Source organism: Ambystoma mexicanum, chromosome 11, assembly GCF_040938575.1.
Source record: "Ambystoma mexicanum isolate Mex_15411 chromosome 11, UKY_AmexF1_1, whole genome shotgun sequence".
NCBI classification, from domain to species: domain Eukaryota; kingdom Metazoa; phylum Chordata; class Amphibia; order Caudata; family Ambystomatidae; genus Ambystoma; species Ambystoma mexicanum.
The window spans coordinates 385,309,319-385,327,968 of record NC_090934.1 but is presented as its reverse complement, the minus strand read 5'-3'; the positions used below and the strand labels follow the sequence as shown (position 1 = coordinate 385,327,968).

Below are 18,650 nucleotides of genomic sequence, written 5' to 3'. Positions count from 1 at the left end.
ACTCTAGTGCTGCAGGAGCCAGGCCTGCATGTTCAGCGACAACGGGTTGTGGTGCAGAATCACTCCTCCTTCCCTGGAGAGAAGATCTGCGTCTGCCGGAAGCTTGACTGGAGGGGACGCTGACATGTCCAGAAGGTCCGGGTACCAGATTTGCCTCGGCCACGCCGGTGCGACGATGATCATCTTGCACCGGGACTGCCTGAGTTGACTGATGAGTCATAGGAGCAACGGTGAGAACGAATAGAGAAACAGGCCGTCCTAGGGGAATGAGAATGTATCCCCCATGCTCCCCGGCTGGGGAAACCTGCTGGCGAACCTCCGGCACTTGGTGTTTGTCGCTGTCGCAAACAGATCGATCTAGAGATTGTCCCATCGTTTAAACAGTGGATCCACCTGATCCTGCCGAAGTTACCACTTGTGGCAAGAGCGCAGCTCCCTGCTGAGTGAGTCAGCGACAGTGTTCTTCACTCCTGCCAGATGAAAGGGTACCAGGAACATCCTCTGGGCGACGGCCCAGTGCCATAGGTCCTGCGCTTCCTTGGAGAGAGCTGGGGATCAGCAAAACACGGCTCAGAGCTCCAGAACGTTGATGTGTAACGTTTGCTCCTCTGGGAGCCACATACCTCTTGCATGGAGATCTCCAGTATGCATGCCCCATCCCTCCAGGGAGGCGTCCATCATCACCGTCTCCTGATGCGCCGGGGTTTGGAAGTCCGTGCCCGCCGCAAGATGCACGCGAACACCCCACCACCGAATCGCTCGACGGAATGTAACGTTGAGGGCGATCTTGGCCTCGAAGTTTCCAGACGCTTGCATCCAATGGGCGTCAAGGAACTCCTGCAGCGGCCGCATCCGCAACCTGCACAGTCAGACCAAGTAGATGCACGACGACATCATGCCGAGCAGGGACTTGATGGACCTCACCATGGCAACCTTCAAGGTCAACAGCTGTTGCACCTTGCCCAGGATGGCCTTTATCCTGTCCTCCGACGGTGCGGCTAGGTGCGCCACCGTGTTGAGTCTGGCTCCCAGGAACTGGGTTTCCTGAGATGGCTCCAAGCAGGACTTTGCATAGTTTATCGAGAACCCCAGTTCCGTGAGCAGGCGGACGGTCCTCGCTGTGTGCCCGACAGCGAGTTCCTTTGACTTCGCTCGGATGAGCCAATCGTCCAGGTAGGGGTAGACGTGGATCCCGTGCAAGCGTAGCCACGTCCCCTTCCTCCAGCTGTCCCAGCACGTGCTGGAGGGTGACCACCCGGAACTTCTGGGATTTTAAGTATTTGTTCAGGCGGCGAAGATCTAGAATGGGCCGCCAGCTGCCGGTCTTCTTTCGGATGAGAAAGTACTGCGAGTAAACTCTGGAGCCCCGGAGCCTCTTTGGGACAAGTTCTATTGCACCCTTTTTAGCATTGCTCGCACTTCCAACAGAAGCTGCATAATGTGGTTTTCTTTCCTGGCACCGGTGGAAAACGGGGACACTTCGCTTGGAACTCCAGAGTGTGCCCGTGGGCCAGGGAATCCAGCACCCAACGGTCGGTGTAGAAGGACTTCCACACTACTTCTCGTACCGGTCTCTCTTCACCGGAGCCGAGGATGGGTTCTTCAGGAGGGCCAGCCCCTCGTCCCAGATGTCGTCCAACAGCGGGACCAAGAGTACTGTCTTCCTCTTGGCCTCTCGCCGCTGATACAGGAATCCCTCCTTCTTCTGCTCTTCGGGGCATAGCTGAAAAAGCTCCGAGGCCCTAGCGATCATGGCATGAAAGGAGCCAATCTCGTCGGGAGGAGAAGCCCGGGGGGAGGCGATGGGAGATCAGTTCCATCGTCGCTGCCACCGTCTGTCCCCATCTCGTCCCTCGGTGGAGGGGATGGAGGTGAAGGATGAAAGGGCGGGGGTGGATGTACCCGCCTCCGCTTGGATGGAGGGCTCCCCAACAGTCCAGGCGCCGCTGGATCGTCTGCGGAGGCAAAGGCATCCTTGTCCTTATTTCTGTGCACAGTGTGTGCAAGGCCAGCAAGATGTCCTCCGACCTGTCTGTCAGTGCTGGCAGCGGTTGCGACAGGAGTGTCGGCATTGGCGTAGTGTCCTCCGGCTCCTTGTCGATCTACTGTTCTCCGTCCGCTCTCCACATCGCTCTCCACATCGCTCTCAACGTCCGCCTCGTCGGGGTCCTTCCTGTAGGCTCTGACCTCGACGAACTGCTTGTCAAGAACTGACTTGAGGCCCGAAAGCTTGTCCTTGGAGGAGATAGCGGAGTCAGGTAGGACTATCGTGCCCCCCTGCCCTCTTCTTCTCGCCCAGGGGCTTCACGGGGGTCTTATCGAAGGGCATGAAAGACGATTCCCTCCGGCCGGGCAGGGAAACTCTTGGCTTGGGGGCCGTCTCCACTGGGGCCGCCTCCGCGGTCTTCGCCAGTGTTAGGTAAGATTTCCACAGAGCTGGTAAATCTTCCTTTCCTGGTTCAACTCCAGAACTTTTTGCTTTTCTAGTGGGATATTTTTCATTAATACCTCAGTGAGTGGGAACCTTTTTCCACACTCACCTAATCTTTAAGTCTTTTTATGGGTGTCATTTTTAAGACTCTCCATAGTGTCTTTTTAAAGTTATCATGTCTAACAACTTATTGGCAATAAGTGCCTGTTGTTGCTGGGTTGCCCTAGGGGCTCCCCCTTTAACTTTCTTGTGCTAACCTTCAGTGAACTACAGTTCCCAAGGGTAGAAAGGATCTTTGAATCCTTTTTACATTTGATTCTGTGAAACCAGCACACCCCACCTTATGTGGAGTGCTAGGGAGATACAATGTATCCCCTTTCACATTAAAACTGTAACAAATCTGTTACAGTGACAAGCTTACCTTTAATGGCTGGTGGCAGTGATACCTTTTACTAATTTGGTGCACCTTTACTGCGGGCTGTAATCACAGCTGCAGTAAAAGCACTTAAAGGTGCTCATTTTACCAAAATGGCCCCCGTCTTCTTTTTCTGCCTTTTTAGTGTTTGTCGTTTCTTGTTCCTTCCCCTGACATCCCGGGTGGGAAATTCCTTTGTTTGAGTTTTGTCTTTGGCGGGAGTCCCCTGGACACCCTGCCCAGGCTCCAGTTAGTCTGTAAGCACAGGATGTGGGTGAGGAATCCAAAACTTCCCCCTCCTTTGTTTTACGCCTTCCTTCAACTGGGACAAATCCCAGTGGGGGGCTGGCTGTCCTGATTGGACAACCAGACGCCCCTTTTTTGTAAACTGCAGTGAGAGAATGCAGAGGTTGTGCTGTAGTTCCTGATAAATACTGGAAACTGAAGTCATGTCGACCACTGGAACAGAAAACCGAAGAGGATGACGAAGGAAAAGCGGCAGGAATGATTTCTAGCGACTGGAGAGCCTGCTGTGTAACCAGAGCCTGCTGCAGCCCTTCCATCCAATCGACCTGGGGTCTCCGAAAACAACAACCCGAACCCAGAGCCTGGTGAGACCCACTAGACTCAAGAAGACCTGCATTTTGAGCCATCCCACGGGTTGCTGCGACCTTACGTTCTTGCAATACCCCAATACCCTGGGACCACCAGCCACTGTGCAGTGCATGGTCTTCTGAATCTCGCTGAAACTTCGTGGGCATCCTGGTGTATCTCCGGAGACACGAATCTAGTCCGAAAAGTCCCCCCACAAGAGTGCTGGAACTTTTAAACGACGAGAATTCAACTGCGATTTTCTGTGCTCCTTGAAAAGGCGCCAAACACGCAAAACACAAGGAATCCACTGACTGGGTATTTGGCTGCCGTCCCTGAAGTTCTCCTGCTGCAATCTCTTCTTCATTGCTGAGGTACTGTGTTGGCTTGCGTATATACTTACCTTAAGCCTGTTGGGATTTCTGTGTAGTCTTGGGGTGTCTTCTGTGATTGGGAGGTCCCTCATCCAGTACACCCAGTCCCACTGCTAGAATCCTGCTGGGGTGTCTTCTGTAAAGCCCCTGGACCCTCTTCCAACCCTAGAAGTAAAGTACTCACCTGTTTGCCCAATTTTCCTAAGGAACTCCGACTTTTGCTACTAAAGAACTTATTCTAACACTGCCTGTTGGTCACAAGTCCTAGTGACCCCCCCCCCTTCTGCCACTGAGAACACTCATGCTCCAAGGGAAAGCTTTTGAACGTATTGGGACATCTGCCTGGAAAAGAAATCAAGTGTTTTACTTACTTGTAAAGAGTCGATTGGTGACTGTAATTCTAAGAGTGAACAGTTACAAAAGTTCTTACTGACCTTGAATGTGTGATGCACTATTCATAAAAGTATGGTTAACATCTTTTCTTCCTTAGCCACTGTTTTTGCCAGTCTAAAAGAAAGTAGATGTGAAGGTATGTTACTCTCCTGTGATTAGGTTGTGCCTCTTTACAAAAGTAATGTGTTGGTTTCACCAGATCATTCCTGTAGGGTAATTGTATGAGTATCCTCTAACTGTTGGTATCACCAGGTTAGTCCTGTTAGGATAACTGTATGAGTGTCCCCCAACTGGGTATTGCTTCCCCTGACTTGCCTCTAGCCTGTTCTTAATAAGTCTACATTAGGTTGTTGCCTACCCAGAATACTATTCAGTAAAGTGTGACATTGGGTTTTACTTTCCCCTTCATTGTGAAGTTAAAGTATGTGGGTTTTACTTACCTTGTGTTAGCCTTGTGCCATCCAAAACAAGTTACCAGAGTTATTGCTTACCTCAATCTGGGGTTCCCTGATTTCCAAGGCATATGTAATTGTATATTACTTCATTAGGTTTTTACTGCACCTAGAATAAGTGTTTCACTATTCACCAAAAGTCTATTGTCCAGTTGACTGTGATTTGTTCCAAGAGTCACTGTACAACTGGAAGGGCCTACTGTCCTTTTATTACCAAAAGAAATCTAAAAGTAACCATTGGTCTTTTACTCCCAAAGAATAGGCTTGACCTATACTAAATGTGTATAACAAGGTTTTGACTTCCCTAGAACTACTGTTTGGTGTTCCAAATATGGTCTATACTTGGGTTTGTGTACTCTCAAGTATAGTGTTGTGTTTTATATTGTGATTTCTTATAATGTGTTAGTACTTACTTAACCCCTAGATTTATCTGGGCCTTCTTGTATTTAAATAAATCCTTTATTTTTACAATAGTGTTTCAGTGTTTCTTTGGATCATTTGTATTACAATTTCACTTGTACTGTATCTACTGCCCTCTCTCCCTCCTAAAATAAGCCTGGCTGCTCTGTCTACGCTACCCCGAACTCAGGTGGTACAGCCTTATACTAGGAGTGGAGTCTTGTACTGCCTTAGTAGAATGGTTTTACAAAAGCCCTTAGTTGGACTTCAGAAAAACTGTCCTAACAGCCAGGGATGCTGCCACTCCCTCAATCGAAGCCTTAGCCTGGTGAATCTGGGCCTACACGACCTTAGGCATGTCTGAGGCCTTCACTGTGGGGGGAGGACCGCCGCCTCGCTCCCCCTAGGATTTCTCGAATCGGAGCATTGGCTCTTGGTTGACTGCGTCGGTGATGCTGCGCCCAGCCTGGCAGCCGAGGAGCCCGTACCAATGGCGCTCCCGGTGCCCGCTGACTCACGGTGCTTTGCCTTATGTTGGGCCCCCGTCGCCGGAGCGCCCTCAAAGGTCTTAGAAGACCGATCGGTTGCCGGGGCTCACCTGCCGCCGTGCTCTTCGACTCCAGCCAGTCAGCGAGTCGCTCGTGACGGTCCTTCATGGTCCGGGAGGACATGTCCTTGCAGAATGCACAGGCCTCCTCGATGTGCGATTTATCTGCGTGCAGGCAGTAGAGGCACCAGGAGTGCCCATCCTCCTTGAAGACGTTCTGTAGTCCACATCCTGGGCAGATCCTAAACAGAGGTGTCGAGTCTCCTTTGTCTTCCACCATGACCACGAGGGGTAGGCCTCGAAGATCTTCTGGAATCCTCCAAGAAGTGAAATTCGTCCTTGAGGGGCGTAGAGATTTCCGAAACGGGTCCCCGTTAATCGGAAGAGGAAACGGTGGACCTTGAGGCTCAATTTGACCGAAAAATAAGAGTAAAATCGTTTGAAAAATGCAATACGAAGTAAAAGCTTGAGAGCTAAGCACGAGGACTCCCAACACTTGAACGTGCGGTAAAAATCTGAAGATGGCTGCCTGAGGAGGAGCTTAGGTAGAGGGCAGTCATTGGCTTGGGGCAGAATGACCCAAAGACCAGTGATTGGTTATTAGGAGAAAGACAGTTCAGAAACGAAACGATTCCCAAACTGACGACGGGGAATATTCATGAGCATGTGAATCCATGCCAGACCCCATGCTGGAGAAGCTATATTAATCCTATACATATCAAAATATATACATACAAGTCACCGTTACTTTTTCTCACCTAATTACTTCATTTGCAATCTTGTTTCATAAAACATAGGCTGAAACACAACTCTCAAAGTCATGGCATTGATAGTAGATATCATTTTACATTCCTGCTTAGTTTCAGCTTTATAAATTTAAGTGGACAAGCACCAAAATGCAGTCCAGCTAGTAGCTTTCCACATTTACTTAAATATAAAATGCTTTTAGCGCTTCAATTTCTGTATTGGGACACGCAAAGAGGTGGGCTCCTCCATATCACTGCAAATTTAATCTGAACCCTTCATACAATTTGGGGTACTACTGTTTTAAAACAAGCAGTCTTTAAAAGGAAAGTAAGATCTAGAAAAGTCGTTTTTCTTACCCTTTAAATATGGTTCTGCATTTCTGATCGTCTCCTGAATGATGTTTTTGCATTGTTTAGCATAAAAAAGATTTGAATAAAATATGACATTCACTAAAGCAGATTTTGCCATTTGTTAGTGCTAATAAAAGTAACAGGTGGTACGGTTAATGAGAACTCACCCAACTCATGGTCTAGGATGCAAGTTTGCCTTCATAAATTGAGGAAGCAGGCAATCCTTAAGCCTTTGTTGCAGACTGCCTAACGAGCACACCAACTCTCAAAGACAGTCCAGGGGTTTTTATTTGATTTGAAGTTAAAGGGCTGCCTAAGGGCTATCCACATCTATCTAACCTAGGGATGGGTGGTAATTCCCTAACCCAGGGGTCCCTCAACCCAAGGCCTGTCTAGAGATCGGTAACCCCTACAATTTAACAACTGACTGATGGCCTGAAAGAAACCACGTTACCTCTCTAACTCCCTCAGGCAGCTATTCATTTTCCTTCTAGGTGAAGGCTTGGGGACCCCTGCAACTATTTTCCCCTACAGTTTGTATTGGGCCATTGCTCTGTTCTCATGATTTGCTTTTCCCAATAGGCCTTTCTCTTCTCTAGATTCCCCCACTCTTGCTCCCAGCTCTCCCCCTAAGGTGCGCTGAGCCGTCTCCCACTGTTGATAATCATTGCCCATGCTGTTCTGTTGTTCGTTGCAACTCTGTTGTAGGAGTGGTTTCCCCGGTTCCATGTGTTAATTCCGCGGCAAAAATATCGCTATATTTTTTGCAGCGAAATTCACACATGGACCCTGCGGGGGACAGCCCCGCATCATTTTTTAATGTGAGGGGGACACCCACGCAACCTCAACTCCCACATAATATCCCCACCAAAAATATCGCCTATGGCGAACCAAACGGCCATATCTATGGTGATATTTTTGTTGGGGATATTATGTAGTGATACAGTTTCCCTTACCGTAACCTACTATTCGTCGCAGCGTTGGTACTCATCGTCTCTGCTGTTCTGTTGTACTCTGTTCTAAAATTGTTACCATACTGTAACCTACTATTGTTAACCTGTTCCGTGTACTTGTGTATCCCTGTGTTCCCTCTTCTCCCTCCCATTCTACACCCTCCCACACCCACTATGGTGCTCTCTATTTCCCCCATCTTCTCTAATTGCTTCTCTATTTCCTATCCTTCTCCTCTCACTAAGTCTGGTAGGATGAAGCTTAAGGTGGACACACTGGTCTACAACCCAGGTATTCCCATCGCTGACACCTAAGTCGGTGCTTGCGCCAGAGAGACTCTCACCGACATACTCTGTCGTTCCTTCACCCGACCTTTGGACCCTGCATATGGTTGCTCTGCTATCTCCTTATTCATCCTCACCCATTAATGGTGGCACACATTGGGAGGTCCTCTTAGCCTCCTTCCATTCCTCAGGTCATCATTAATGTCCATCTCAATGGTACCATCCAAGTACATAGGCCACAGCCCAACCTTTTACCTTTCGAAAGGCACCTCCCTCGCCTTATCAACTTCCTTCCTTCCGCCACCCGCCTACCTGTGTGCTGGCCCCTCAGCCTCCTTCCACCACCCAGTCTCCCTTGCCTTGCCATCTTCCTCCCTGGTTCCCTTGTCACCCCATCCCTCCACTGTTCTGGCTCCCTTGCCACCTAATCCCTCTGCTACTCTGGCTACCTTGCCACCCCCTACCTCAGCTACTGTGGCTACTTTGCCATCTACCTCCATGGCTCCCTTGCCACACCCTCCCTCCACTACTTTGGCTCCCTTGCCAGCTTTGGCCCTCTAGGCTCCCTTGCCTCCCTCGTCCTCTGCCCCTCTGGCTCCATTGTCCGATGCCTCTCTACTGGCTACCTCGCCTCCCTTGGCCACCACCTCTCTAGCACCTATGCCTTGCAGGTCTTCCTTGGATCCTCTGCCTCCTCCTCCCTTTACCTCTAAGGCTCCTCTGTTACTTCCAGTGGAGACCCCTGTACCCCTCCCCGGAAGTCTTTCAAAAGCGTCAACCTGCTCCACACCGCTATTATTAACTGTCCCTTTGCTGTCAAACTCTCGACATCTGCCACCTCCTTGAATTGCTGGATGTAGATGTTCTCGACCTTACCGAGACATGGTTTAAGACTAGCTCTGTCACATGTTTTGACACTTCTACCTGAGGGCTACAAGATCCTCTCCAAGCCCAGGCACAACAGGCCCTGAGGCGGAGTGGCCCTGATCTTTCCCGAGTGGATTCCTGTCTCCATCATTCCCACTCAAGCCTACTCCTCCTTCGAATGCCTGGTCTGCAGGCTCTCTGTTTCTCCTGTCTCCTCTCTGAGCCTGGTCACCTTCTAAAGGCCACCTGGCCCCACCTTCTACCAGCCACCTGGCCAGTCCACCCTCCTCCTCTCTGAATGGGCAGACCTCACTTCCTCTATCTCCTAGCATCTCCTCCTTGGGGATCTCAACATCGACCTGGACTCTCCCAAATCCTCAAGGCTTTTCCGGAACCTTTGTGACTCTCTTTCTGTCCATTCTACCTTCTGGTCTGACCCACCCTGCTGGACACACCTTCTCATCACCTCTGACATCCCTCTCTCTCTAACCCTCTCACTATTCCTCCTCACTGATCACTTTTTCCTCTTCTCACTTGAAGCTTCCTGTTCCCCTGGCAATGGCCCACCCAGCACTGCCACCCTCCTTCACAGTCATCCAACCCATGAAGAGAGTGTCAGTGGCAGCCTTCACCTACTCTACTCCACCTACTCCTGCGGCTGACTCCCATCCTGAAACAACCCTTTCCAAATTTCACCTTTCCATATCTAACACTCTTGACATCCTCTAACCTTTCCCAACCTCCTTTTCTCTCTGCCTTCCCTCTGCTATCCTTCCCTTCCTCCTGCTGTTACATTGACTGGCTGCCTGGCGCTCCTCTGAGTCATATAGGACAACTGCCCCCCCACAACCCTCAAGCCAGTCAATAGCACTTGCCTTCGGGCCCTCCTGCACTGCCAACTGGCCTTCCTTACACTTCCTGGGCATTTTCCCCTTGGAGGCCCTGCTTTCCTGCACTGAGCCCAGGGCACTGTTCTACTGGGTGCACTTCTCCCCCCTTCCCCTGCACTTCTTGTCTGTGCATTTGCACAATCTAAATGATACTAGGCCTAGTAAGATTGTTTGTCGTGTTCTACCCTGTTTTCCACCCCTCCCTGCCTGGTTGCGCCTTGAAAAACTTGTGTGTAGGCACATTGTAAATATCATATCAATCAATATCGGTGGGTCCCTGACCTAAAGGTCCACAAAGGATGTTTGCTTTGCTAGGTCCCTTTCAAATACACAAGCCCCATTTGCTCTCTTATTCAACACGGTTTTCTTAATCTCCCCCAATCTTTCTGTCTCACCCTATTCTCCTCATTCTCCTCTTCCTTCTCTACACCACCCGTCTCCCTTCTCTCTTACTTTGGTGTTCCTAGCTCTACTCCACTACCTTACACCCTGCAATCTTACACTCCCCTTCCTACACCACTCCCACCCCTCCGATACTCCCACCCCTCTCCTTCACTCTGTTACTACCCCTAGGCTACATACTACTCCCATTACCCCTCTCTCAACACTATTACTACCCCCTCTTCTCCTCATTGCTACCACTAAATCTTCTTTCTCAGTCATCTTTTCACACTTCCACTCACCTTGCCATATACACTTTTGTATTATGTTGCTCATGTTTGAGTTATGTTACTCTCGGTCTCACACTTTCCACACACACTTGCAACCAATTTCTCTCATCAATCAATACCCTTACCTTGCACACTCCTTTAGCAACTTTCCACACTCTTTGCCACCATAAGTCCTCAGCCTGATCTCTTGGTCCTCTTCTTCCTCCCTCAACTGAATAACCTACACCTTCCTGTTCACCCTTTTATCCGCCCACCCACCCTCCTTACCCTTCCATGGTCTACTCCCTGCACTGGTTTCACCCGGCCAACCACTGACTTCCATTCCCCCGGGGTGTGTAAAGGTGAGTGAATGCATAAATGGGAAAGTCCGGCCCCTTTCTGATGCACGGGGGTCAGCAGACAGTCTTTGCGTCCCAGTTTGTGGGAGGGCTTCCCTGCATACACAGGCTGCTGGAGTCAAACCAGACCACCCCACAACCCAGTAGTGGTTAACATTCCAGTCCTTGTGGGGGTCCGTGTTGCTCTACTTTGTCGTAGGTGTAGTCACCATTGGTGCTCTGATCATGTAGGCAGCTTTGAATTACTGTTCTGGTTACAGAGTTTTTCCACTGCCTGGACGTCTTCTGGTATTTCTCGCCTGATCGGGCCGTTTGCTCGATCTCATACCGCTTGAAGTCCCCTTGGGGAAACAAAAACAGATGGCAAGCATCGTGCAATCTAGGTATAGGGCAGGAAAATGCACTACTTAAATGATGCATATGCAGGCACAAAGTTTAGGGAGAGGGCTTTGCCCTCCTAAATTACACACCCTGCTTCTGAGGCAGGACTGGTTCTGGGAATCCTTGTGGTAGGCCTGCCACCACCAGCTGACCGGGCTCTGCATCCCTTCTTGACAGCATCAGGGAGCAGACTTAGTCACATCTTGCATTAATCACATTGAGGTAGTTGTGGTTGAGCAGTCATGGTCACCTCTCAGGAGGGGAGTGGTAAAGACGAGTGTTAGGAAAGATTTTCTTTTTGCAACATTCCCTCATTTGACATCAATGGAACCCCAACATTTTGCTACCGTTTGATTCCTGGCCTAACTTTCAAAGTTACCTAAATCATTCTGGCTTTACTTCCCTTGCTTAGCTCATCTGTTTTGGAGGCACTGGTCAGAAGCTACCAGTGCACAGAACCGAGTCTCCCTTTGGGACATTCTTTGTTTTTTTCAAGCTGAACCACATCACCTTGCAGTCAAGCGCAGCAGGGGTAATTTGTAGACTATTTTCTTATTCTTTGCGCAACATTTGTATTACTTTAAATGAGGTGACCAAATTGGGATATTTTTCACGTGTTGCATTTTGCATTTTACTGCAGGTACTTTTAAGTACCATATGCTAGAACTGGCAATACTACGTGTTTTCTCCCTGTCCTTTGGTCAGCTTGTGCTATAGCCTTCATCCTGCTCACTCAAGTCAGGAGATTTCATACAGAAAGCCCTTTCCTTGGAAAAGTGGATGTGTTGCATCTGGCTGGCCATTCCCAGGCAAAGCAGAGGGGTGAGCTTATGGCCAGATGTGAGGGCTGCGACTGCGCAGTCCAAGTCCACAATTAGGTCAAAGGTAGGCCTGCTGCTGGGCAGATGTAGGGCAATATGCTGTTCATGACTGGTACAGTTTGTTTGACCTTGGAGGAAAAAGGATACAGAGTTTGCACTGGCAGTCTGCCTAGGAAGGGGCAAATCTCATGGTAAAGTGTAGAAAGACAAGGCAAATGCAGCAGCGTTAACTAGAATCAGAATGTGTCCTCACATCTTATCTATTGACTAATGATGCATCTCAATCTTGCTGCAATTGTTTTACAGTGGAACTTCAGCAACCATCTAACTTAGGAAATATTTGGATTTAACACTTCAGCCACTCACTGCCTCAGCACTTAGATTTTATAAGCTGCTCACAAGCCATTATCCACATACACACACGTGTTAGTTTTATTTTTATTTCAAAACCTTTATCCCTCTTAACATCTCAGGACATTCACCACTTTGCAAATTTAATGAATAAAGCATTCTAGTTGTACTCCCAACTAGACAAACGCATGACAAGTTCCAGCTAAAACGTGGCTCCTTAACTCAGAAAAGTGGGTGGCCTCAATACATTCCGAGAGCATGTACACAATATAGAAGGTTGCAGTTGTTTCAATCCAAAACATTAAAATCAGTGAACAACACTACCCAGGACAGAGGCCTGTTACCAATGCAAACGTGGACAAAAGCTTTAGCATTCAAGAGGTTTCAGCCAGAGTAGTGGGACAGATTCACTGAGTAAAGATGCCAAGGCAGACAGTCATGAACCGTATCTACCTATGGCACAGCCTGCGGAAGGGAATCTAAGATTCACCAATTCCAGAGAGCAAGGGCACTGCAGATTTATCATTTATAAGCCAATGGCAATCATAAGAACGCACCGTGGAATGGGTGTGTGATGAGGGTAGCAGCAGAACGAGCAGCCATCTCCCGAGACGTCTGCAAACAAGAAAACAACCCAATTAATATAAAACATCTCAAATAAAAAAACAAGAACAGTAAAGTTCACATTAGAAGAACAAGAACACCCTACCCACTTACCATTATGAAAGTGAAGACACCAGTGGTTCTTCTGCAACTCCACTGAATGAAGCCTGAGATGTACAAAGTGTTCAGAAACCGCCGCCTTTACCTCAAAATGTAGAGAATCACCCAACCACACTCCAGAGACTTCCAAGCCTGCCACACCCCTCGTGCCCCACACACCCACGATAACAGACAAAAGGTGGGACTATACTTAACTGCTGGAGTGCTCTACTATGCAATAACTAAGAAACCCGGCTGTGCAAGTTCAGGTTATAAACAAAGAGCATCAAAGAAAGTAAAACCATAGGATTCCTTGCACTATTCTAAATCGCCAGGAACAGATAAACCTGAACAAAGTCCTGGGACTTTCAAGAACCACTTCAGGAAGATGAAATATCACTTGAAAATCATCTGTACTATGAACAGAAAACTAGTAAAATCAGAAAACTTTTGACGTGCACGACAATTTAAAAAGGATACCATTTTAATTTAACTAGAACATTCCCCTTGGCACTCATCCTACTCCAAGAAAAACTCACCTTCAGCTCATCATATTTGAACACTCACAAATACTGCCCTCCCACAGCCACCACCGCCAAGAGTTCCTACCATAGCACCCATCTTTACAGAGCCAGATCCACTCCCCACCAGCAACTTTGTCAGCCCTACACATCAATCCTGCCAGCGACAAGTGCCAACCAAGGACCGCCTGCCCATTCAGACATTCACCCAAACACACCCAATTCATGCTTAAATATGCTTAGTAAACACATGCAGCCTCCGCTCAAGCACGTCATTTAGGCCCAAACCCATCCGTACTGTAAATGTGAAGCTTGTGCACAAACATCAAAGTCAAGCACAGTTGCACATTGTTTTAATACATGCTAGCCAGACACACGTAGGCCTGGTGCGTCAACAGTACAATTACACACATTGCTTGTGCCTTATCATACACATCACAGAAACTGATGCTCAAATGCATCAGTCAGGCACACAAGCACCTCCACATTCAAAACATGCGAGTCACAGACATGCTTGTGCTCAAACATGCATTTGCATACAGATACATCCGAGTGTTACCTCTTTGATAACTTGGTCCAGTGAAGAGGCCATTTCTTTCTGTCCATTTATTGTATCCTAAAATAAATGAGCCCATTAAAAATTAATTAGAACAAAAGGATTAATACAGGGACACCAACATCCATTTGGTGTGCTCACACTACAGAGCTCTGCCTCTAAGGCACACAGTAGGCACAGTTATGAAGGTCTAGAGCCAACTAAAAAGAAAACCAGACCAAAAAGAGAAAAAACAGTTTCAACCTACCTCGCCCTGCTCACACTCCTGGAACTGCTGTTGAAAGAGCGAGAGAGAGAAGTGTTAGTGTTCATCTCTGACAAGAAAAAGCATGTTAAAGAAAATAGACAAGCATGAGATAAAGGCACTGGGACTTTACGCAGCATAACATTGCATGAAGGTCACTTTGCTTCCCTTTTCATTGTCCTGGTTCAGCAACTTTTTTCCCTAGAAAGCCCCAATCCAAGGCCTCAATAGGGATGAAACTTTGTGGTGTGTGAAATCAGAGCCCTTAAAAGCCTCTCTGGGTAGGGTGCCCTAAAGGTCCCTTCTTATTTTCCTGGGCCAGTGAACTTGCACCCCAGAAGATGGTACAAACAATACCAGATTGCAAGTTGTGCAGGTTTTTGCAAGTAAACAAGGATCTAAAAGATGCTAGCAGAACACTGCACATGCTAACATCATTCCTCCAGCAGCTTATTGCTGCCCTGCACTTTTTGGGCCAGCCCTAAACGGAGACTAGTTTGTGTAGCCAGTATCTACACTTTTGGATGCAGTTGTGGGGGATGCCAACCACACCTCCATTTCGCACCCTTGCTTAATCCCATCCTGTCCACAGTGGTGTGTCAGGAGGAGGACACAGACTAAAGTACACACTTGAAATGTCTTATAAAGGAAAGGATAATGCCCATCTCTCCCTACTTCTATGGGGTAATCTCTACCTAAAGAAAAACTAGTCCAGGTACTATCTCAACTATAGACAGGAGAATGACTCCCTTCTCCTGGGTTTTGTTCTTGCAAACTTCTGTTCAATAGCTGATTTTCAAATAGTCTCCTGCGACGACTTTGATCAGTTCGTACAGTTCTTTTAACACTTTATTATGCTTCCGATTCTTCTCAAAAGGATGTCCCTTTGACTTTAGATTGATATCTTCTCCATTGTTAATGGTTTCTGTTGGTGTGTTCCTTTCTTCTGCAATTTTATTACAAAGAGTTATTCTTCGTCTTTTCCTAGGGTAACCTCATCTAACCTTTACGATTCTCTCTTGAGACTCTTCCCTTCTGCATAATTCACAACCTTGATTCCTTCTATTGAATCGTTCTTTGGACGTGTATATCAGTTTGTCCTTCTCTTCAGGATGTTATCTTCTATTTTTGCTTTCTTTCTTGATCATGTTTTCTTGGATTGGACTAGGACGAATAGGAATATTCCTACAATGATCATCCACTTATCTCGCTTTCAGTGTTATCCTCTTATTATCTTGACTGGGACGAGAATGATTGGTCCCATAATAATTCTCATTTGCTATTCTTGCTTTCAATGTTATAATCTCATTATCTTGACTGAGTTGAGTAGGAGTAGTCCCATAACGAATCTGTCTCTCTCCCAGGTCTCCTGTTTTCCCCGTTACCTCTCAGGGATAACTTCACTAGGGTTTCTCTCCATTCAGGTTGGTCTTCACTGCCTGTCGGGCTTTTTTTTTATCCTGTCAATGCTTTGTAATCCATATCCTCCATTAGGATGGCCGTCCAGTGTTTCAGATACTGCAACAAGATGTTGTTCCAACCTTTTAGTGGTTTTGGTGTAGTTTTTGGCACCCAATCTCTTCGTGGTCATGCCACCACTCTTCGTTCCTCTCTCTCTCTCCAATTTACAGGACGATGCGCGCCCAGCACTCGGGTTTCTGTCTGCAAGCTGTTTTGCAGGCTTTTCCGAATTCCCAATCTCCGCCCCATTCTTCTTAGGGATTGAACTGCAGAAGTTAGGGAAAAATCACTTATGAATTGGTTCCATCTTTACTGCAATGATTTACTCATCTCTCGTGGTGTTTAAGTCATTTGAATGCATTTTATGAACTGTGGTGAGCCAGAAGGAGGACGCAGACACCTTAAGGACATGATTCACTGATTTTATTAAATAATATAAGGCCTCGCTTTCCCTATCGCGATGGGGGGTCCCTGTCCAACTTACTAAGGTGCTCGTCCGTCATGAGTAAAAGTCCAAAAATAAGTCAGTTGTCCACAATTTACAACTGACCATACCACTACAAAAACTAATTTATAACAGGGGAATGATCCTCTTCTCCTAAGGGCACTTCCAGTAGCATCAAAAAATAGTCCATAGGCACCCCTCTGCGAGAACGAACATTGCTAAATTACCTGTTCTTCGGGAAGCTACCCACTCGAGAGTCCGCAGCCACACTTGAGCTCACTGTGCCTTTCACAGAAGGGAAATATCCATTTGCATATCAGTATTTGTCCTGCCCACAGAACCAAAATGATATGGCAATTCTCTTCTGAGCAAGAGTACCAACAGCATCCCCAGACACGTGTTTCAGACTTGTTGGGCCTCATCAGTGAGGTGGAGCTGTGCCTTGCCTGTCAACGCTGTAGAATCTCGTGAAGGTGTTTGCTGACCTCCACATAGCAGCCCTGCAGATGTCCAGCAGGGGCAGACCAGATAGGAACGCCTTAGTTGCAGTGATCGCTCTAGTCAAATGGGCTCTCGGACGGCCAGGCAACTGTCGGTTTGCCAACCGGCGACAATGGGTGATGCTGCCGGAGAGCAACCTGGAAATGGAAGCCTTGGAGAAGGCCTGCCAATGGTTCACAGGGCCAAAGTTCACAAAAAGTTGCGACGTCTTCCGGAAACTCTTTGTGGGGTCCACATAGAACTTCAGCGCTCTAGCCACATCCAGCGAGTGCAAAGTCCTCTCAGCCGGCGACAAAGGCTTCGGAAAAAAAACAGTTCACACCAAGGGCTCATTTAGATGAAAGTCTGATGGCACCTTGGGCATGAAGGAGGGGTGCGTCCTGAGCACCACACTCGTGTCGTGATGAACCAAGTAAGTTGGCTTACAGGACAGGGCCTGGATCTCACCCAGCCGTCTTGCAGAGGTGATGGCTACGAGGAACGCCGTCTTCCACGACAAGAACTTCTGTGGAGCTGTGGGCATAGGTTCGAAGGGAGGACCCATGTGCCTAGTCGGCACCACATTGAGTTCCCACGCCGGGGCTGGAGCCTTCATCGGCGGAACCGAACGGGACAGTCCTTTGCCAAACTCCTTAACCAAGCCGTGTGACCATAACGACGACCATCCCAGAGCTCTGATGTAGCGGGAGATAGCAGCCAGATGAACTTTAATGGTGGCATGGGCCAGTCCTGCTTTGGCCAAAGACAACAAACACAGTAGTACCTGCAGAGCCGTGACTCGTAGAGGGTCAATCTTCTGTGCACAGCACCAAATGGCAGACCTCTTCCATGTATGTCCGTAGCATTTTAGAATAGACGATGCTCTGGCTTTGGCAAGCACCTCCTTGCTGTCTGCTGGGAGTTCGTAGCCCCCAAACTCTAATGCTGTAGAGTTTCAGAGGCCTTCAGGTTCAGTGATCCTGGGTCGTGGTGCAGAATTGCACCTCCTTCCCTGGCGAGAAGATCTGCGACCAACAGGAAGCTTGACTGGAGGGGACGCCGACATGCTGAGAAGGTCCTGGTACCAGATCTGCCTCGCCCCCGCCAGTGCGATGAGGATCATCCTGCACCGTGACCGCCTGAGTTGATTGATGAGTCGAAAAAGCAACAGCAATGGAGGGAACGCATACAGAAACAGGCCGTCCCAGGGGAATGAGAATGCGTTCCCCATGCTCCCTGGCTGGGGAAACCTGCTGGCGAACCTCCGGCACTTGGTGTTCGTCGCCGTTGCAAACAGATCGACCTGGGGACTGCCCCATCTGTGGAACAGCTGGTCCACTTCATCCTGCCGAAGTTTCCACTCATGGACTGATCGTAGCTCCCTGCTGAGGTAGTCGGCTACAGTGTTCTTTACTGCTACCAGATGGAATGAGGAACATCCCCTGGGCGATGGCCCAGTTCCATAGGTCCTACGCCTCTTTGGAGAGCGCTGGGGATCTGGTGCCCCCCTGCTTCCTGATGTAAAACTTCATGGTGGTATTGTCCTTGAAGACCCTCACCAGCTTGTCCTTGAGGGACGGAAGGAAGGACTTGAGGACCCAAAACACTGCTTGAAGCTCCAGCACGTTGATGTGCAACAACTTCTCCTCCGGCAGCCGCATGCCTCTGGCGTGGAGACTTCTGGTGTGAGCCCCCATCCTTCCAGGGAGGCGTCCGTTGTGACCATCTCCTGGTGTGGTGGGGTCTGGAAATCTGCACCTCCGGACAGGTGAGAGCGCACTCCCCACCGCTTTATCGCTCGACGGAAGCCCTCGTTGAGTGTTATCTTGTTCTGGAAGCTTCCTGACACATGTATCCAACGGTCGTCGAGGAACTCCTGCAATGGACGCATCCGTAGCCTGCACAGTCAGATGAAATAGATGCATGACGACATCATGCCAAGCAGAGACTTGATGGTCCTCACTGTGGCGATTTTCAGTGCTTCAGTA

The 18,650-nt window shown here is 48.5% G+C and overlaps 1 protein-coding gene across 1 annotated transcript in view; it reads right to left on the bottom strand.

Annotated features, from left to right (window-relative positions):
- The window catches only part of MTCH2 (mitochondrial carrier 2), a 411,299-nt gene that overhangs the window by 301,318 nt on the left and 91,331 nt on the right, over positions 1–18,650 (bottom strand). The window contains exons 4-6 of the mRNA XM_069623091.1: positions 14,280–14,306; positions 14,036–14,092; positions 12,811–12,868 (exon numbers count right to left, since the gene is read on the bottom strand). Coding sequence (XP_069479192.1) covers positions 12,811–12,868; positions 14,036–14,092; positions 14,280–14,306 — 142 coding nt within the window. The remainder of the gene's footprint in view (positions 1–12,810; positions 12,869–14,035; positions 14,093–14,279; positions 14,307–18,650) is intronic.